The sequence below is a fragment of the Haliotis rubra genome, unplaced genomic scaffold (assembly GCF_003918875.1).
Source record: "Haliotis rubra isolate DU_JTF1 unplaced genomic scaffold, ASM391887v1 Scf24, whole genome shotgun sequence".
Taxonomy (NCBI): Eukaryota; Metazoa; Mollusca; class Gastropoda; order Lepetellida; family Haliotidae; genus Haliotis; species Haliotis rubra.
In genome coordinates, this window is record NW_025766447.1 from 3,893,511 (window position 1) to 3,916,151 (window position 22,641).

The 22,641-nt window shown below is 40.0% G+C and overlaps 1 protein-coding gene across 3 annotated transcripts in view; it reads right to left on the bottom strand.

The window, feature by feature from the left end:
* The window catches only part of LOC124278658 (stAR-related lipid transfer protein 3-like), a 68,356-nt gene that overhangs the window by 23,770 nt on the left and 21,945 nt on the right, over positions 1-22,641 (bottom strand). For all 3 annotated transcript variants that reach the window (XM_046714429.1, XM_046714430.1, XM_046714431.1), the window contains 6 exons: positions 20,449-20,596; positions 19,540-19,620; positions 18,694-18,771; positions 8,751-8,804; positions 8,276-8,417; positions 7,501-7,602 (listed from right to left, as the gene is read on the bottom strand). In XM_046714429.1, the coding sequence (XP_046570385.1) occupies positions 7,501-7,602; positions 8,276-8,417; positions 8,751-8,804; positions 18,694-18,771; positions 19,540-19,620; positions 20,449-20,596 (605 nt within the window). The remainder of the gene's footprint in view (positions 1-7,500; positions 7,603-8,275; positions 8,418-8,750; positions 8,805-18,693; positions 18,772-19,539; positions 19,621-20,448; positions 20,597-22,641) is intronic.

Consider the following 22,641-nt stretch of genomic DNA (forward strand, 5'->3'; position numbering starts at 1 on the left):
CCAAAGAGATAAATATATACCTTACGAGTTTAAATCTTTAAATATGTTTCTGCTTATGTATGCTGATAATCTTGTAATATTTTCTGAATCTGTTGAAAGGTTGCAAAGACAGTTGAATTTGTTGTCACCTTATTCCAGACGGTGGGAACTTGAAGTAAATATTGCTAAAACAAAGATAATGGTCTTCAGAAGAGGTGGTAAAGTTAAATCGTCAGAACATTGGTTATATATAATGGTTGTGTCCTAGAGGTTCTCGATACGTTTCCATATTTAGGAATAGGTCTTAATTATAATAACCGATTATCAAAGGCACAGATGCAGTTGTCTGACCAGGGTAGGAAGGCCCCTTTTTTCAATTTACAATAATATCAGGTCGCTCTCTCTCAACCTGGAATCTCTTTTATTTGTCTTTGATTGTTATGTTGGTAGTATACTATCTTATGCTTCTTGTGTCTGACAATAGCATTTTACGGAGTTGTTATGAGCAATGGATCGGAAACAATTAAATAATAATCAGCAACAACACATACGGCATGCACATCATTGTACAGGGTGGGCCTTTGCTAATAACATCAACCACTGGGCATCTGTTCCCAGTTCCCAGTAAACCACGATCTTGATTGCAGGCAAATTAATTACTTGGTACAACGTCCTGACTCAAAAGCCCTTTTCAATGTTCCAACATTGTATTTCCACTCGTCCCCAAAAATATCTGCTACACAGTTGCCGTGTACCAATTGACAGAAGTGATAGTCCACTATGAAACGTGGAACTTTCTTCCATCTTGAATCACATTACTCTTGGATTAGATTGTATTGAGTTTCTCCTTGCCTTTGGTGTTTAACTTGAAACGCTGAATTCCTACAGCTCTAACTGAATTACATAAATTAATATATGATTATGTAAATCAGTAATATTAAGACAATACATGATTGTATAATAGCAGGTAACTTTTAACCACAAATTATGAATCTAAAAACCTTTTCAAAAACATTTCAAATGGAGATGGATTTTAGGGACCCGAGAGAGTACATCACTTAACAAGGGAGTAGGGTGGTTGGGGTAGGGTGGTGGGAGTAGGGTGGTTGGGGTAGGGTGGTTGGGGTAGGGTGGTAGTACACGTGATACATGTAGTTGTATTTGATCGTACTGAGAACACGACAATTAACACCAGAAACACACCTGGAGGCAGAATTAGTCTATATCCAGAAATAGTCTATATCATTCCCATTCATCTTTCACAATAATATCCAAACACCTTAATTTTAAACTGTCCAAACAACTAGCATGAACTCGCCCACCCATCCCACAATTTCACATTCTTTATAAGGTGCATGCAGAAAACAATTAGGCTAAAAAGAACATTTCTCTCTTTTTGAAACATCTTCAATCATCACAAAAGAAAGAATTTTGTTTCTAAAAAGTAAAAGTTTCAGCAAATAATTGACAACTAGCTACTAAACTTTACATGAGAAGAAAATAAGGATGTCCACTCTGATTAATTTCTTCAAATATTGCCCATGAACTAAAGTTTTAAATATTGTAGCCTCAGTGTTGATTTTGTTCTCCCAAAGCAGAGCAGACGTCAACTCAACAAAACCTGCCAAAAAGCAGGTTTCTTTGTCATAACCATCATTGATTAATTATTTTAGTCTCCTTTCTATTTTGAGAACAATACAACTACAGCACAACTAGCACTGGTGTCAATGACATTAGTTCAGTTCACAAACTAAAACAATGACACCAATAAACATGACTATTTTGGGATTTTCTGCAGATGTTGCATGTCTGTAGCTATTACAAAGGCCCACTCTTTGTGTACTTTGTTATCCCAGACCGTCAGCACTGCAGGATTATGTTATGGTCGTTGCACCAAGCTGCTCAGCTCCCTCTAGTCTGGTGGGATTGACTTGTACACTACATCAACTGACATGCAAGTTAATGTCTTGTTTAATTAATTTGCACTGTTTAACTGTACATGATGTCATTTGTATATATGTGTAAACTTGAAGTCATGTTCTCTTTTGCTTAATTTTCACTGTCCTGAATAATATATATTAGTGTCCTGTAAGCCAGTTTATGACTGGGTCAGTTTTTAAAATCTTACCTTTCTCAGTGCATAACTTATTGTAACTGACTTTGACTCTCCAACAATCTATTTCTATCTGTCTGTGTGACTGTCTTTAATAAAGATTTTTACAATGATATTTTTAGAAACAACAGTCTTTGGGAAGAGTTGGGAAAATAACTCATTATTCACTGGGGGCCACTGTTGGGGTTATTTTCACTATCACATTAATATTATCATGGTATAATTGGTGTTTGGACACGTAAGAACATCTGGTGTTGTCGGGATTATCACATGAACAACGTTACTGACTTATGAAAGACAACTTTATCTTAAACACAGGCCATCATCCGAGTATTTACAATATCTGTGTGACACAAACCACTTTGTTATATTGAGAGCAAACACTGCTTTCTGACAATATGTGACATCCAAATAATTTGACAATACACCAATCATATAACTTGACAATTACATTGAAGATTATAGTGGAAACAAAAAAAATATTACCCACAAGTAAAAGTTGGATACATCCCCAAATAGTTTTGTATTTGAAACAGATAAGGAATATGTGACTTCATCATTTTTACTTGGATATTTGAACATTTCTACAAAGGTTTCTCTAAAAAATGGCTGTGATATATCATGGAATGATTATATTCTCAACAAAAATTACAATCAATTTTTTCCTTGCCCTTTTGTGCTGCATTCAGTTAATGACAGTGGTTTGTAAATAATGTCTGAACCAGACAATCCAGTGATTGACATCATGAGCATCAAGCGACATCACTGAGAAACAATGATATATGCCTCAACCAAGCTGGCGAGTATGACCACCAAATCCTGTTAGTCAACTCTTCCAACATGCATGGGTTGAGTGCCAGGCCAAATGTTCACAGTGACACCTGTACTGCCTCCATAACCTGAGAACTGACTTATACAGATTTTCTCTTAACAATCCTGTCCAAAGTGGAGTAAAATAAATTAAAACAATGTTTCAAGGCATTGATTTATATTTTCATTAAAAACATGATCTCATGAAGTTATGTGCTATATTCTTCATGCAGGTACAGTGTAATGTAAGTTGCTTCAGACAACTAGTTGGTAATGAAAAGCTAAATTTGCAGTCACAACAAAAGTGAGACCAAGTAAAGTGTTGTTTCTATCAGAGACCCATAAATCAAGGCCCAACCCTTGCCACTTCCACACAAGTTGCTGCAGCATAACAGGCCAGGAGTGACCCAACACCTATTAAAAGAATGGGCACTAGCACAAAGCAGTCATAGTATAACTGCCATAGAAGAACATTGTTAAAATGGGGTAGATAGTTATCAAACTATATCACTCATGTAAGTGGTACCTGGTGGCAGAATTTCATATCCCAGGGGAGTTGTTTATGGGGTCAATGACACAGTTCCCTGGCAGCCCAGAGCACTGGATTACTATTGCTATTATTATTATATCTCACCACCACTCACTTACAAAATGACACTATGCTCCAGTTTGAGGTAGGCTAGCATGCATGATCACATCACCAAAGTAATGGCTTATAATGTTTAATCAAGTACTGCTATGTGTAACACGCCTTGGAAATGTAGAAAATAGAATATCAATATGATAAATAGCTTTAAGCCAGTACAGTCCTGGGATTGTGCAAGCATGAGGAGATGCAGCAGATGATCAATAGTCATCTAACATGGTTATGGAGCCAGTGTTTTACATACTACAACAGTAAGGATTCCTGGGCTATAGAGGTACTGGCCAGCTGTCAACGGTCAATAGTGGTGTGACTGGTCATGTGTTTAACTTTGACCAATCACCATAACATCTACTGCTTGTAAACAAAAACCACACCACCTCCATGGTCTGATGGATAAAGCATTCCTTGAGATATACCCCAGGGAGGTTTTAAAGCCCTTTGCCCATTGATCCATGTCTCACAACATTTTGACAGAAACTTGTAATTGAGAGGGAGATAACCCAATTAGCAGTGAAAGGGTAGAGTTTGGGGTGGGGTGGGGATTTCTACTGAATCAAGGGGGAATGTATGAAAGTCATAGATAAGATCAAGGATGTCTGTCTGCATAAAATCTGTATATATGCGGATCTGTCTAAAAATTACATACAAATGATATATGAGTGAGTGAGCTGGGTTTTACGCCACTTTTAGCAATATTGCAGCAATATCACAGCAGAGGACACCAGAGATGGGCTTCACAAAATGTACCCATATGGGGAATTGAACCCGGGTATTCAGCATGATGAGCGAACACTTAAACCACTGGGCTACCTCACTGCCCCTTTGATAAAAGTAACTAGAAATAATGAAAATATTCTTCTGTACTATTGTCCCACTGTGACCCGACATGTTTACAAACAAACATCGTTCAAAAACACTAGATTGAAATTAATCAATTATGACTTCATTATGCATTAGAAGTAACGACAAACCCTATCATTAACAAAATTCATATGGATCTCAATGTTTTTCCCTAGTTTTATTTACCGGGCGTCCAAACAGTAATTTCCACTAAACCCACAGTATAACAATGGAAGATAAAAGATAATCAGCAACATTTGCATAATCAAATTTGATGATGCTTATGATATTTAATAAACATAGTCGTTCAGTTCCATATATTGTGTGTACAACTTCATGACAATATAAGCAGACACAAAAAATTACTGCACATATCCTAGTTGCAAATTGGGTGTGTGTCAGTATTTACATTTCGCCTGTGTAGCAATGTCTTTTGTGTCTTTAAACTGCTTAAATGACATTTCTCTTCACTAAAAGTGACAATGACAGTTATTCTCGTCACGAATACTATGCAACAGTATCGCTGAAAATACTGAGAAATTATTCTAACAAAATGTTCCTGGATATTTCTGTACTAAATATATGGCTTGTCGCCAGTAGTTGAGGCAGTCACTGGGCAGTCCTGTCTGGGTCAGTGAAGTGCCAGTGCAGCATACCCAGGTTAACATGCTGGGATAAGTCCTGCAACCACACGCTTAGCATAGCACAATCTCATCTTAACATAACAGATTCCTACCACAGTAATCATGCTTGAAAGAAAAATGCTCACAGTTCCACCCAGATATATACTGAACTATCAGAACTACACTGATGTAAATCGGGAATACATGTCCCTAAAGACAGCAACCAACACAAACGGTCTGAATCAGAACATCTGGAATCTACAATCTGATTGGTTGTAAGGTTACCTACGTCCCACTGTTGATCAATCCAACTTGATTGGCTGCTATATTTAAGACAAGAGTCATGTTATTCTGTTATAAACATCCCATATATTCATTCCCTTGTATTCAATATGAGATAAATATAATAGGGCTGTCAACTTCTACATTAAATTTACCTCTCTCTGTTTCAGATCAATAGTGTCAATATTTTATTACTTCTCTTAAACAATCAACCCTTCAACCTATATCTTAACCTTCACTGTTGTAATTGTTAAAAATTAAATAGTCTGAAACTCAGTGAAAGGTGAAAGATATTCCGAGACATGCATAACTTTGATGATTTACGAACAACATGACCATGGCACCAATACAAGGGAAGGCAGGTCAGATCATTCTGTTATGTAATGGACACTGAGAGACACTGCATGATCTCATCTTTCTCCAGCACCTACAAAATGTAACTATTTCCAATATTTACATATACAGTCATCCCTCGCCATAACGCGGGTCTTGGGGTCCATGGATCACACACACACGACATATACGCCATCGCAATAACACACGACACTACACACGCACACACACACACCGCGTTATTAGACACCCGTGTTATAGTAACTATTACATAAAGCGGAACAAAGGCCAAGTAAAATCATATTTTCCATGGACATAACAAAACTGTTATTTCGGGTATTGTGCCCTGTCGAAACTATATCGTATTGTTGGACGTGAAAAAAACAACTTTGTAAATGAAAATAGATGTATGTACAGGAACCTTGCAATCAAACTTCACTAGACATGATAATTCAATTGTTGTTCCTGTTATGCTACCTGTTATTCAACTAAGCCGGAAATAGCAATCAGCTGTGCACAGATGTTTTGGTCCAATGTACCGGTGATTCAGTTAAAAACGATCCGATAACATAACATCAAAGAATTTGTATTCCATTATCAGAATAATTTATATCTTAAGGAGTTATTTTACAGAGATATCATATATTGCGATCGTATAAGTATAATGCATGTTTTCTACGAACATATTTAACATAACAATTAACATAGGCTAAGCACCTTGGGTTACATGGCGGGATACATTTTGCGTAGGAGACATTTTGACAAGTCACTGCATACTTCCCGCAGTACGTGCCACTTTGATTGTAAAAGCAAACTGTTGGCAATTAAATGTCAAATATGACTTCAATGAGTCAATAACGTGGGTCTTGGGGTCCATGGATGACGAAGCTGTAATCTGTTTGTGATTGCTGAGAAATATGTGAAATTAGTGCTATCGTGGTAGGCGCAAAAAACCCTCACGAATGTGGTAAGCGGAAGTTGTATGAAATCAGGTAATGCCATTTCACTCACGGTTTCTTCGTTATTACTGTAAACAGTTTTAATGAATGAAAATGGGATTGAATTTAATCAAATAAAATGTGTTTTCTGACATCATACGTTCTCGGATGGCAGTGTTTACCTCGCGCAATAACGCGGTGTGTTGCATCACAGCAGAAATTGTAAGTATTCGGTTGATGGCATGTCTTTATGATAAAGTTGTCTTTTATAAGTTATTATTATAATAATAATAATAATAATAATAATAGCATATTTGTACCGCGCATATATCCATGCTTATGCATGCTCAAAGCGCACAAATAAAAATGCAAGAAAGGCAAAGAGCTACAGTTCAAAGGCCATCTTGAACATGTGAGTTTTTAGATTGGATTTAAAGGTATGAAAGTCAGAACAGTCTCTGAGACTCTGTGGGAGACTATTCCAGGCCATTATTACGATGTTTCACTGTTCGTCTGATTATTATTGAGAAAACCCTTCATGTTTTATCATCTGAAAAACCATGGATATGTACGATAAACACTGTTGATTGCAATCCGCACTGAATTTCACTAGTTCACAACGTGATTAACCAGAGCTCAACAGTGAATTTGTTGATGTGCTATTTTCGATGACGTGAAGATGTGTGATCGCTGGGCAACTTTTTTTAAGGGAGCCATGGATTACCCCGTGGTTTATCCGAATCCGCGGTATCGCGAAGAGCGTTATTGAGAGGGATGACTGTATCATCTAGGTAAAACTGACGTCAAACTGAAGTAAAACTAACACAAAACCAGCACAGTGGGGAGGCAGTCAACAACACATGGCTGTTTCTGCACACTGATAACTACAGCATTGATTAACAGAAATCTGAGTCTAAGGGAGGTAACTCTACTTACCATCTAGTGACTCTACAGGAGAGTAGTATCTACTGTCATCTACTGAACGATCATCATTGTCACGGAGTAGAGGTGTTCGCTCATCAATATACCCTCTGGAAGCTGGGAAGAGATGAAAAACGGGATATGTACTTCCTGAATGTCTACTTCTCTCTTTGACATAACTATTCGTATAACTAAACATGCATCATAATAGAAAGGGAAAGAGAGAGAGATACTAGTATCTACTGCTTTGAATAGTATTGGCAATTGTACATTAGATTAAATTATTAATACTTAAATAAAACAGCTGGTTTGTAGGGCAGCATTTCCACTTTTTGTTACAGAAATGAGACATGATACAAAGTGTGAGACAGAATAAGTACTTTGAATGTACATTTTAATTATATTTTCACACAAAAGCCTCATATTGAAAGACAGGGTAACTATACATGGCATTAGTTAAACATCGCTTTTAAGACTCAGTACCACATGGCATTAGTTAAACATCGCTTTTAACACTCAGTACCACATGGCATTAGTTAAACATCACTTTTAACACTCAGTACCACATGGCATTAGTTAAACATCACTTTTAACACTCAGTACCACATGGCATTAGTTAAACATCACTTTTAACACTCAGTACCACATGGCATTAGTTAAACATCACTTTTAACACTCAGTACCCATCAAAACATGTGCACTGGCGTAGTGCCAACAAACCAAAATATAAACCATATTGACTCTGGAATTCGAATAAGATCCTAAAACAAGTCAATGCAGATTCTGTTACCTCTTTCCCTTTTCTCCCTGTCTTTGGTCTCCTGTGGCAGCACCTTGAAGTCGAGGAACCACGTCTCTACCCATGCCAGCACGAAGGAGATGATGAGCAAACAGTAGCTCAGGGGGTTCTTACTGCTCTGGGTGGAGCCAAACTGGACATATACAACCAGGCAGCTTATTAAAATCCTATATTATACATGGAATTCCTATATAACATATTGCATTCCTATGACATCCAGTATAACACATGACATTCCTATTTAACACATGGCATTCCCATACAACATATGGCATTATTGTGGGAGCAATTTCCATTTTTTCAGTACACTGTGGCGCCAAATAGTCAATGTCATCATGGTCAGTTGCTGAAATTTTGTAGTCATGGAAGGGGAAAAAGAAAAGAGAAAACAATTAATCAGGATCATTGTGAAACAGGACTAAAACCAAGCAACTACACTAGAGGATGGAGAAGATTTAGTACTTACATCAAATAAAAATATTTTTGCAACCAAGAAGGCACAGGACAAAAACGTTGTTACCTGAAACATGAAAAAGAAATATTTTTTACATCTTTTCATCAGCTAAATATAAAGGGAAACATATATATTAAAACTGTAAAGAGATATGCTTGAATACTGTTGTAACAAGAAGACAAAGTCATCAATATCCCCCGCAATGGCAAAATACTCTTCATGATTATGTCTACGAGTTATGATTATGTCAAATATTTCGGTGTGTATAGAGAAAAGTGGAATGAGAGTATTGAAAGGTTTTTAAAGTTCTGCTCCAGAAAGGAGCACTATCACCAATTTCAGTCAAAGTGAAATTTGTTGCCATGGAAACGTCAAAATATTTTATTCAGAATTCCAAAACTACCAAAAAGGAACTAGTACACCACCAGACCAATCTATGTGCCATGTTTGGTGAAGAAATTTTGAACCGTTTTAAAGTTCTGCTCTGGAAAAGAGCACAACCACTAATTTCATTCTAAGTCGAACTTGTTGCTATGGAAACGCCAAAAATGTAATTTTTTGAGTAAAATTGATATTTTATACTTATCCTGACTCATGCTCTTTTGCTTGTCTTCTTCTTCTTGCGAACATAGTGGAACACTTGTATCTCCTTAATTGAAGCTCCCTTCAATGTAAAATCACTAATTGGTACTCACCACGAGTTGCCTCCCTTGCCCTTTTGGCGGGAACAGGTGTCGCCACCCTCTGGCCTCATGCTTCACTCTCTCCTGATTTTATGAGCCCAACACTAGAATTTACAGGGAAATCAAAGTGTTATGTGGGGAGGATGGGAGGGCTAACCTCATGAGTCAGGATAAGTATAAAATATCAATTTTACTCAAAAATTACATATTTTTCCTTATCCTGACTCATGCTCTTTGCTTGTAGAATCCTCAGGAAGCGGAGGTGGGCAAAACAGAATACTTTGGATTTATAGAATTAGTGATTTATATAGATTTAACTGTAATAACCCCTCACGGAACTTCATAAAGGCATAGACTTAGGATAATTCCTCTATTATAAGCCATAGGTTATAATGCCATACTGGGGTATTTACATTATGATATACTGAGATATTATAAACAACAATATCAAAGCGACTCTGATAGAAGCTATACCACTGAACATATATACATACTGCTAGAACTCCATTAGAGTTATAAGCTAGATAATGCATGTAACAATTATGCATATTAATCTCGTAAGACTCGTGTTAACGTTCTACGAGGACTGTCAACTGCTGTGCGAGGACCAAGGGACGAGAAATGGTGAATGCCTGAGGCGTCCTCGGTGGTGATATCTCTCAGGTAAGTGATTAGCAAACACCATGTTAGATTTCCAAAAGCATCCTTCCATAATTGTATTCAAGAACAGTTACCGTAAGGCGAGAGTGGAAGCTAAGCCCTGATTTCATGGGGATTTGATGCTGTTGGAGGGTCCAGTCCTGCTGCCTTGTAGGCAGTATGACAGTTCTTATCCATATAGATATGGTGGAACGAGAGACTTCTGTCTGAGTTGTTGCCGACAAGGGAATGAATAATCGTTTGAGAAATCTTAGCCTTGTTTTGGAGCGTCGTTAAATAGATTTTGAGAGCTCTGACTGGGCATAGAGATAAGTCCAGTGTATCTTGAGATCGAGAATGGAGGATAATGCAGGGATATGAAATAACCTGTCTGGTTGACCTGGTAGTTGATTTTTTGCGATGAAATCCCATCTTAATCCCAGGTGTGCTGTGTTTTGATTGTCATCAAACTGTATCCTCTCATAATCTAGTGCGTGAATTTCGACATCCCTGGCTGCTGTGGCTAGAGATAACAGGGCGTTTTCTGTGAGAGAAGCTCAAAGTTTGTCGATTCCAGCGGTTCATAAGCCTCACTTGTGAGGTGTTGCAACACTATATTCAGATCCCAAGCTGGGAAGTGGAACTTCGCTTTTGGTCCTCCAATCGGAAGAAGCCGTAGTAAGGCCAGTAACTCTGGAGTTCTTGTTAATCTAACACCCGTTCTCATGGTAATGACAGAACTAAGCTGTGACAAAGATATGTTGACAATGTCGAGCCTTTTAAATGTTTGTTTTGCCGTAAGTAACACAAATAATCTGCCACTTGTGGATGAGTAGCATCTCTTGCTTTAAATCCCTTATTTACTGCGTAATTCTCAAAACTGTGCCACTTGTCGCCGTACAAGTTGCGTGTAGAATAAGCGTAAGGAGCAGCGTGACGCTTTGCGCCCTGGTAGAATACCCTCTCTTGTTTAAACACATTTTAATACAGTCCATACATTGAAGTTGGAATACTTCTGGGCTTCCGTGCACCTGTTTGGTGTGTGGATGTATTAATAGATTTGAGCTTGGGTAGCTCTAGTGTTGGTTGACCGATTTCTTGAATTAGAATGGGAAACCACGTTCTGCTTACGACCAGTAGGGCGACCAAAGTGAAGTTGGAGGCTCTGTGTTTGTCTGATTTTCTGTAACACCTTGAGGTATTATTGCTGGCGGGCGGAAGCGCGCGCATTGAGGCCTTCCCAGGATATGCTTAAGCGTCCGTTGCCCATGCTTGTGGGTCTGGGACTGGTGACACGAATGTCGGTAGCTGATTGTTGAAGCGTGTTGCGAATAGATCTACTAGCGGGCTCTATTTGCTTGATTATCTGTGCAAATATTTCTGTATTGAGCATCCATTCTGTCGGTGGCGGTTGATGTGGCCGAGAGAGTCGTCTGCTAGTACATTCTTGGCTCGGGGAATGTGACATGCTCTGACATGTAGGTTTAGATCGTGTATTAGATCGAACAGTTGAAAGCTTAAAGTCAATAGGTTCAGTGATCTTGTTGAACCTTGTTTGTTCACATAGAAGCGCCACTGTCGAGTTGTCGGTATGAATCATTAAGTCGCATTCTGTAGAATGTTGCTCCAATGAAGTATGGCGTTGATTACAGCTTTCATCTCTAACATGTTTATATGGAGCTTGCTTTCTTGCTGATTCCATAACCTGATGCGAATCGGTTGGCGAGATGAGCTCCCCAACCTTGGAGCGGTGGCGTCTACATATAGATGGGTTTTGAATTCCTGCTCTTCTAAACAAATACCATGAAACATTCAATCGACCTCCTGGTCCACCATAGTAGATGAGGTCTGAGGCGTTTTGGTAGACTGAATGGTTGTAGGTGCGTCGAGATGTGCATTGATGAAGACCTGTAATGGGAAGTAACTGTAATCTGCCTGAGACTGTCATGTCTTGGGCTGATGTGAGAGACCCAACAGCTCTGCCATTGTAAGTAGTGGTAACGGAGAGTAGAGCTGACGGAATGGTCTGTTGGATCTTGAGCCAGCGGTCTTCCAATCTGACGATACGGTTGTGATTAAGTGATAAATCGAATGCCTAGGAACTGCAGATCTTCGCGATGGTACTAGGTCGACTTGAGTAAGTTTACTAACCATCCTAGCTGTGTTAGTAGCTTTATGATGTAGTTTAACTGTAGTTTGAGATGCTGTGGATCTTGATCTACTTGTATCCCGTCGTCGAGGTAGAACGCACGCTCGTAGCCCTAGGACGATGTAGATAGGGTGACAATAGGTTTCGTTATCCTCCGTGAATAGCCAGGGGCTGATGATATGCCGAATGGGAGTACTTTCCATTGGTAATGTAGCCGATCTAGTGTAAATCTTAGATATTTCCTGGATTCGGGATGTATCGGGATATGTAGATAAGCGTCTTGCAGATCTATACTGGCCATGTAATCCATGGAAGGCGAATCAACTGCCGTAACTGAGGAAGGTGTATCATGCGAGAAACTTTGGTGGTTTCGCGTAGATAATTCCTGTTGAAAAAGCTCATGTTGTAAATGAGTCTGTATTTCTCCTTGGAGTTTTTCTGCGGTACTAGGAAAACTGGGGAGTAGAAGCCTGGTTCGATGTCTACTTGATCTAGTACTTCTATGGCCTGCTTGGTTATGAGTGATGTAAACGCCTCTCTTAACTTTGGTAGTTGTTGTGCCTGTAAATCCGAACTTGTAAGGGTTGACTGTCAGCGGGCGTGGCCTGTAGTGGGATACTGAGAAATCCGTGTTGAAGAATGTTGGAGACATAAGGGTCTTTAACATTCCCAGTTCTCCAATTAATGTCGTTGGAGGCGTCCACCCACTTGTGGCGGTTGTACTGGAGCGGCTGGGGTGGAAGACTCCAGTCGTTCGAACCTGTCTTTCAGCGTTTATAGTTGCGGAACCTCTGGGTGTCCTGCCTCTTCCTGACCCTCCTCTATAGTTGCCATATGGGCGACGTTAAAAGAATCTTTTCCCCTGGCTGGCTATTTTCCTATCCCGTGCTTTCTGTAGTCCCGAGAACTTAGATCTCCCTGAGTATCTTTGTGAAGTCTGCCTGATGGCGGCTTGCTAAGCGTGTCCATCGACTTGATCATAAGGACTTCTCTGGAGTCCTTAGTGACTTCCTTGGAGACTTTGTCTATTCCTCCGTCAAAGATGTTTGGGGATGACCGGGGCTGTATAGAGTGGAGCTGTAAAGTTCTCACCCCAGCTGCAGGAAGCGAGGAGGCCTTGACTGACGAGCTAAGGTCAGTGCTGCTGAGACAGATGTGAGATGATCTGTAAGGAACTGCTGGTCCTTCTTTTTGCATCAGTAGGGCCGAGTAGATCATCCTATCATCTTCAGAGGTAGAGTATTCATGAAATCTGGTGATAAGTGTCTCATTGATCGTTCTAGATCTATTTAGGCCAAAGAACATGCGTCTCGTCATGTTTTCTATCTGCACCAGCTTGCGATCGTCAATCTTGTAGTTCTTGTTCTTAACATCGCTGATCAGCTTGTAGTTTTCATCGATGTCTTGTGCCTTCAGGAAGGGTCCATGTTGTGCGTGGAGAACTTCTTAAGCGAAAGTTCGGCAGATGTGGAGTCTGCACTTTCGTAGCTTTAATGAAGGCTGTATCTAGATTATGTGGCACCGCAGCAATCGGGTCGTCGGAGTAAGGTGATGGCGTCTGCATCGTCTTCCTTCATCAGGTATGTCTCGCGCTGAGTTGCCACTCTTGGGACGTGAAGATAAATCTAGGTTGTTTACCATCCAATATCTTATCTCAGCGTCTGAGAAGATGATGCCTCCATCATCTTCTGTACCAGCATCGGAGATGAGAGGTTGATGCTCTTCTGATGGTGACCTCTGGGCTGCTATCTCTATGTCGGGTGACACCGGGGAGACCTGAGTGTAGACCTGTGTGCCGACTTGTGTGATGACCTGCGAGGTGATATGCGTGGAGATCGGCGTGGTGAACGGCGTGGAGATCGTCTAGGTGATCTGCGTCTATGGGAAGACCTAGATCTCGCGAGGAGAATGTTGGCGGCCGTGAAGCTCTTGAATAGTCCTCGGCGTCCTTCTGGGCGATGGCGATCTGTGTGGTGACGCCGTGCAGCTTCCTCTGCGTCGGACCTGGGGGCGGCGCCTTGACTTCCGTGGCGGTTTCCGTGGCGTCTGGTGGTCTGAGTCTGCATCTGAGGGGCGAGGCGAGGATGATGGCGATCTCTCCCGTCTTCGCTGAAGGCCTTAGCGGCGACTGTACATCATCGTCGTCGTTGTTGGTGGTCTGTGACTTCCTTCTCGAAGGCTGCTTCGTCGTGGCTGCTACGCTGACTGGGGGGTGCCTCTGGGGTATCGTCTGCGTTGCTCGGGCCCTGGGCTGGCTGCTTCCCCGACTGTAGTGGCCCTCCATCATGGTCATGATCTGCGCAACAGCTTCGTCTGGGATGGTCTCGCGGCCAGTAGTCGGTGCCCTCTCTGCGATGACAGCTGCTGACCCCTCAGAAGTCGTCTGACATCAGTGTAGAGGCATCAGGCTGCATGGCAATCTCTGCTGATGTCACTGTAGCTGTCACGCGGTCGCTTCTTGTGGCGTCACGTCAGGGATGATGATCGGCTGATCATCGTAGAGGCCAGTTCGGTGGCTGGAACAATCTCGGCTGAGAAAGTTCTTGGCGACTTCGTGAACTTCCCCTTAGATGTCGGCGCTGCCCTGGGGAGTCGAAGTCTGCGTTGGGGAAGGCGTCGTGGCCCTCTTGGACTTTATCTGCGATGGCGGGGCGTCTGGGGAGGCAGGGCGCTTCTTAGTGTTGGCGGACTGCATCCCGCAGCCATCTTCCGGCGAGTCTCTTGCGAAACACCAGGCGGGAGGGTCTATCGACAGCAGCTGACTGGAAGGGGAATCCGATGTATCGGCCATGTCTAACCCTTGTTTGCGTGACCTATCTGCTGTACGTCTCGGCGCAAAGATATTTATGAAAAGCAGAATTGGATAGATTAATGCAGTAACTGCAGCGTGTATCAAACGCACAAAGTAGCACAACTAGGGCATAATACATGCGGGTCAGCAATTGAAAAGCGTAAATTGCAAATAGTACAGATTTTCATCAGCGTAAATACTAGCTGAACAATCACGAACTCGCGTGAATAAACAGTAGAAATACGATTAAATATCAATGCAAATTAATGAAGGATACTAGCTATACCTCTATAGTAACCTATAAGAGGTAATAAACTAGAAAAACCAAAGGATATAGTGTGTAAGGAGACACAGGCGCTCTCACATCCTGCTCACTGGGCGAAGAAGGAGAGAGTGAAGCATGAGGCCAGAGGGTGGCGACACCTGTTCCCGCCTAAAGGGCAAGGGAGGCAACTCGTGGTGAGTACCAATTAGTGATTTTACATTGAAGGGAGCTTCAATTAAGGAGATACAAGTGTTCCACTATGTTCGCAAGAAGAAGAAGACAAGCAAAAGAGCATGAGTCAGGATAAGGAAAAATATGTTTTATTCAGAATTCCAAAACTACCAAAAGGCACCAGTACACCACCAGATCTATCTATGTGCCAAGTTTGGTGAAGAAATACTTAAAGGTTTTAGAGTTCTGCTCCGGAAAAGACAAATGTGCACAGACGGACGGACGCACGCACGCACGGACGGACGGAGTCCATTTTAATACCCCCCCCCCAAAATGCGTTGAGGGGGATAAAAATGGAAATCAAATATCACTGCATATTTTGTAAATTTCACAAAAATTGTTATATAAAATCTCTTCAGCTTTCTAAAGATATAAGTAATTAAGCAGATGTTTAGTCTAATGATGTCACTACCATTTTTTACTACGGCAGGATTTCAAACCAAGGAGTGCAATATCTCAGTCCAAAAGTTATATTCACTTCCTATCTGATGTTAAGTTTGTAGCAATAAGCAAATCAGGAACTGACAAGATGCAAATATTGCCAATTAAATCACACACTTGATGGAAAGCCCTGACTGGACTACGGATAGAACAGGTCCCCAGTGCTCTTTGGCTATCATATGAAGCAAGTAAACGGGATTGGGTGGTCAGGCATGGTGATGTTACTTTACCCCTATAGTACAAGCCTTTGCTCATACTATCTCCCGGTGGCATTGGTATGCTCTGACAGGGCGATGGAATACACTAGTGAGTGGGTGAGTTCAGTTTTACACCGCCTTTAGCAATATTCCAGCAATGACACCAGAAATGGGCTTCACACGTACCCATATTGGGAATTGAACCCGGGTCTTTGGCGTGACAAGCCAATACTTTAACCACTAGGTTACCCCACTGCCCTGGGATGCTCTAGTATTTAAAATGGTAGCTCATCACCAAAATTGACCTCTTTTTTTTTTAACAACTACACTGGTTGCGGACCAATCTTAAACAATTCTTTCCCAGAAATGGCGACATAAGGAAGTTAATCCTGGTTTTTGGCATCACAAACAAGTGAAGAAGTGAGCACAGCTCACATACCCCCGCTTCCCACTTTGTGACATGGAAATGACTGATATTGATATATATAATGTGACAAGGATCAGCAGCTCACAAGACTTTCTCCTTGACTCTACTAAACTTTATATACATGTTAGATAATAGTTTTGCCATGTACCGATTACAGTAATAATTTATGGAAACATTATTTTTTTGTGTTTTCCGTGGAAACCTTACATACAATTGAACTTGTTGCACACAATGAAGTGGACGTAGATGAAGATTGTTAGTTTTTAGCACATGGCATATCTGTGGGTCATGATTAACTTGTGTATTAAGTTTGGTGAACCTAGCATGTATAGTTTCGATTGATATGCTGTGGCCAGGTAACCATCAAACACATTTTGCACCAAGTCATGTTTTCATGGAAACAACAACAAAAGAAATTCTGAAAAACTTTAAAATAGAAAAAGGCACATCAATGGGTAAAGATAAACATGTGTGTGAAGTTTGGTGAACCTAGCATGTAAACTTTAAGAGATATGCTTCGGACAAAACCATCAAACACATTTGGCACCAAGTCGTGTTTCCATGGAAACAGCCAAACAAAAAGAATTCTGAAAAAACTTTAAAATAGCAAAAGGCACATCAATGGGTAATGATTAACATGTGTGTGAAGTTTGGTGAACCTAGCATGTAAACTTATGGGGATATGCTCCAGACAAAACCATTAAACACATTTGGCACTAAGTCGTGTTTCCATGGAAACAGAAATAAAACAAAATTCTGAAAAAAAATTAAAATAGCAAAAGGCACATCAATTGGTAATGATTAACATGTTTGTGGAGTTTGGTGAACCTAGCATGTAAATTTTAGGAGATAAGCTCCGGACAAAGTTTCGGGATGGAAGGAGGGACGGACAGAATGAATGAACGCTATATACCCCCATTACTTCGAAGCGGGGGTATAACTAGGCTCTATAAGGCTCTCCACCCAAAACAATGTAGTGAGAACATTATACTATCTCCCTGAAGCATTTTCTTGCTCTCACCAGGGTAGCCTAGTGGTAAAAGTGGTTGCTCATCACATTGAAGACCCATGGGTACAATGTGTTAAGCCCATTTCTGGTGTCTGCTGCCAAGATATTGCTGGAATATTGCTAAAAGTAATGTAAAACCCAACTCACTCACTCTTGCCCTGTGTATGATGTACATAGTACCACTATTGCACAGTTTGAAGATTTCAACAAACAATACAAACAAGGACACACTATTAACCAAGTCACCAAAATTGATCTCTGTGTATTTACAACTACATAGGTTTGCAGACCAATCTTGTCCTACAATGAAAAGGGGATGAGGAAGTGACTCCAGGTGCTTGGCGTCACGAAACCAGGATCCATAAAGCTTTCCACCCAAAACAATGCAGTGAGAACCTTGTAAACAACTCTCCTACATGTTGTAATACAAATACAGTAAACTACCTATATAACTAAGGGACCGCTAGTTTTAGTTCGTAATAACAGGAGCGTGTTATACACATTCCTACTAAAATATACAGCAAGTGTCCAGGGCCCAGAACACAGCTATTTATATCCTTCAGTTCATATTAAGTGTGTTCACTATAAATGTAGTTTCCTATAATTGATCAATTGTGAATGAGTGAGTGATCGAGTGATCGAGTGAGTGAGTGAGGTTTTTACGCCGCTTTTAGCAATATTCCATCAACATCACGGTAGGGGACACCAGAAAATTGATCAAATGCAAAATAACAACCTTATAGTATTACCAATGTAGGGACCATCTGTGTATACAACGTAAAAGAAGTTTAAAATCAACCTATTTAATCATCTGACTACAGTTAACATGTCACGGGTGGTGGCTACTGCATCACACACCCTCCAATCATGGGGACCTTCAAAGATCTTCAGCAACCCATGCTTGAACAAGGGGAGGTGGTGGACAGGTTTACTGACTTGTTGACACGTCATCGTATCCCAATTCACAGATCAACATGATCAATGCATTCTCAGATTATTTACTGCCTCCATATATGTATGGAATATTGCTGAGTAAACAACAAACAAAATCCAATCATGGGTGTTGTGTAAGTTGTTTTGAGTGGTATACACTAACATCTATGGTGACGCCACTTGTACTTACAGCTACCATCCACCAGTGTTTTAAATTGAACAAAGCATAGGCCAGTAAAAGGAATGTAAGGCGCACTGCAGACAACATCTGAAAGAGTAATAGATAGATAGTTATTTCAATGATTATATATCATAATTTCAGGACATAAATGGGGACCTAACAAATGAATTGAGAGGCTCACTTTACTGAGAAAAAAGAAATATTACTGAATAACACAGCATTACAACTTGTTCAGCAAGTAAAATTATGTTTTTTTATGAACACAATGTAAAAAGAAAAGTAAAATGTTTTACGTTAATGAGAGTTCTGGCAACTGACAAGACATTATGAGTCTGACAGTCAAACTAAGGCCTTCTGGATATCTGTCATTCAATGGTTATCCAATGGTTATCCAATGGCTATCCGATGGTTATCCAATGGCTATCCAAAGGCCTGGTTGGTCATTGAAACCAGATTAAATGCCAGTAACTAATATAAACATTATTGAACTACAATTTGAGTAGAATTAATAAACTGGATTACAAACGTAAGTCCAGATATGCAAGTTTAAACCATGAACATGTTTTATTATGAAATAGTGTGACAAAGGACTAACTTGTGTATTTCAATACAGATTTGTTGATACTCTATTTCTGATGATCACGATGAGGCGAGGTGAACATAGGTTGGTGGTTATGAGGTCATATAGAGTAGTAGTTTGGGGCTAGGGTATGAATTGCACCATGCAATCCACACAGGGTGATAGTAATACTCGGAACAGTGAACATTTGTGGCTGGTATTTGTCAGAAAAATATTCATGCATAAGTATTGCAAAAGGTCTCTATGAAGCCATATTAACTGTTCACAAAACTCACCACAGTATCAAACAGTGAAATTGTGAAGTTGTATCCTGCAACTTGTTTCTGAAAGGCGACCCAACCTTTATCCCCTATGAGCTGAAAACAGAAACACAAAAGTTATACACTTCAGTCAAGGTATGTCCAAGTTCAGTCAGTCTCAAGGACCTCACCACTCCTAGTACAATCCATGCATTACAGTGTTATTCATACGATAAGTTCTGTTTCAGAGAATTAACTTGCACCAAGTAAGTGAGTGCATGGTTGACTTAAAGCAGGGCTGACACAAAGCAGGGCAGAATTTAATGAACTGAAGTTAACTTGCATAATGACATGAAAACCTAGTTGCACAAGGATAAAAGAAACTGCACTCTGCTACGATACAATTATCAAAGCTGCTATAGGTTTGCTGATAGCATTATGTAATGTAAGGATGTATTGCTGCAAACAGTTGTAGGAACATGTGCACATAATCTTGAAGCAGCCACAGTTTGATGACTTGAGGCCAAACAATGCATAATTAATGTCATAAAATAGTGATTCAACATGGTCAATACATAATGGAAGTTTTATGCTTAAATATTGAAGCAGAAGACTAATAACTATGGATGTCAACTTCTCCTTTATTGACATCCATAATAGTCCATAATTATACTTGAATACAAAAGTCTATATGCCTCTCAAGGACCTCATCAAATATTGAGTTTTGAGGTCCAGTATTGGTTACTCAGACATTCAAAAAGAAAAATTCAAATTTGAAATGAGGCAAGTAGACATACATATTAAGCTACACTTCTCATTAACAGGTTGCATGTTGTATAAAGCTAAATGAGTTCTTCAAAGGTCCCAACACATGGAACAGTCTCCTGAATGTCTGCCTTGAGGACAATGAACTACAGTCTGTTTTGAGACAGGGTGTGTTCTCACCTGAGTATAGATGACCCACAGGATGAAGGTGAGGATCAGATCGAAGGCCACGAACAGACAGAAGGTGCGCCTGACGGCAGACATCTTGCCCCGGCTTTCATCCATCAGGGAGCTGTTGCTGTATGTCCCACTGATTTCTGGCCATCCACTGAAACAGAGTGAGTGAGTTTAGTTTTATGCTGCTTTTAGCAACATTTCAGCAATGTCACGGCAGAGGACAACACAAATGGGCTTCACACATTAGTGCCCATGTGGGAATCGAACCTTGGTCTTTGGCATGACAAACAAACACTTTAACCACTAGGCTACCCCACCGCACCTCCACTGAAACAGAAACATTCACAGAACTCACTAACACAAAAAGAGGCAAACATCGAGAACAAACATAATGCTCATCTGAAGAAGGCAGAGGTCATTGATACCACAATCAAAGATGGCACACTCTATAGAGTTGAATAAAGACTCTTCTCAAGTATAATCTCTGTTCTGCTCAAACCCTGTGCTGCTTGAATTAAGTAAATGTCAATTTTGCCATTCAGGAAAAGAAAGAGCTCAGTGATTACTTGTTCCTGCCACAGATTCACATTCACAAAGATACAATATTACTGGTTGGAACAGATTGTACTGAATGCTCCACTCATTATCACAGCTGACAAAATCAGAATTACTTTCACAAGCTCATGCATGTAAAATTTATATGTTGTATACATGCAACAAGTATATTAAAACTGGTTGCCATGACAGTTTTGTTGCTATGAGTCTCAAACGTCAGCAATATATATCCTAATACTCAACCTATTACAGTTTCCATATTGACAAGGCAATGTCATGAAAAGTATACCACAGACTGAATAAGCAGCATATCATAACCAATAACATTCATTGGCATCATATTGTATACATATATAGACATGTATATTATATATTGCACTAACTATAGGCAATAACTGTTGTGGCATCACACTGTACACCAATAATGCACATGAAACACAAAATTGAAAACTACAGTGATTCATATTACAATTTATACAATTAAGAATCACAGAAATTGACAATTTCACCTATCAGGCTCGTTTATAATGGGTCACTTTGTACATGTTATTTCTGTGTACATTGTATATGCTGCTGACAATATAACTAAGGATCACCTGAGTCTTTCATGTTAACACAGTTAATTTGTCATAGCACATAACCAAGTTACTGAGGAGTCATCAAACAGTGTTTGGTTTGATCGAAGTACCTCTCACAACAATATTATTCTGAAACTGAAACAGATGAGCAGCAGCTGAACCAGTCAGTGTTGCATGATGAGGAGTGCTCTTGGCTGGAGCTAGTGGCTGACATGAAACTAACAACTTGGTCTGGTGACCAAGTTGTTAGTTTCATGTCACCCACTAGACCTGTCAGAACAAAATCTGTACCAGAACAGTTTCAGGACTTTGTGATGAAGTGAATAGTTAGAATTAAGCTCTTACAGTGTTAACTGTTTGTTTTTAAATTGGTTCTTAATTGGTTCCATTTTGGATATCTAGTCAAGAGGTGACCCAGAGATTATGTTTTTGTTAGCTAGGAGAGAATGTTTTTTTTTAGTAAAAGGTATCCTGTTGTAGTTATAATCGTGAATGTCGTGTTGTTTTGGTAATTATAAAATCTGACTGTTTCCCATATTTTATCCAGATTAGACTACTGTAATTGTCTACTTGTCAATACCACTAAAGAACAGATTAAAAGACTTCGAACCCTTCAGAACACTGCTGCCAGAATCGCATCCAGAGCATCAAAGTTGGACCACATTTCCCCAGTACTCAATGAGCTCCATTGGTTGCCAGTGTCTTTCCGCATTGACTATAGGGCGCAGACAACTAGACCCAAAAGGCGAGTGTACTGCTTGGTAGTGTGTATGTTTGATCCAGGGGTGTGGATGGAGAACCCTGAGGTGATCACATTGACTAGCATGGCTATAGGACACAACACACAGGCTCACTGACTCACTGGTAACCATAAATAAGTAGGATTGGAAACATAATTATGATAGCATATTCAATACAAAAAGCAAATTGAAACTTTTCTTCTTATGAGAACCATGACTATTACAAAAACAAGACTGACCCTTTCTGAATTTTCAAAAAGCAATCATTGTATAAGCAGTGGATATTTCCTTGATGATTCAAAACCTGATACTTCCTGATCAAC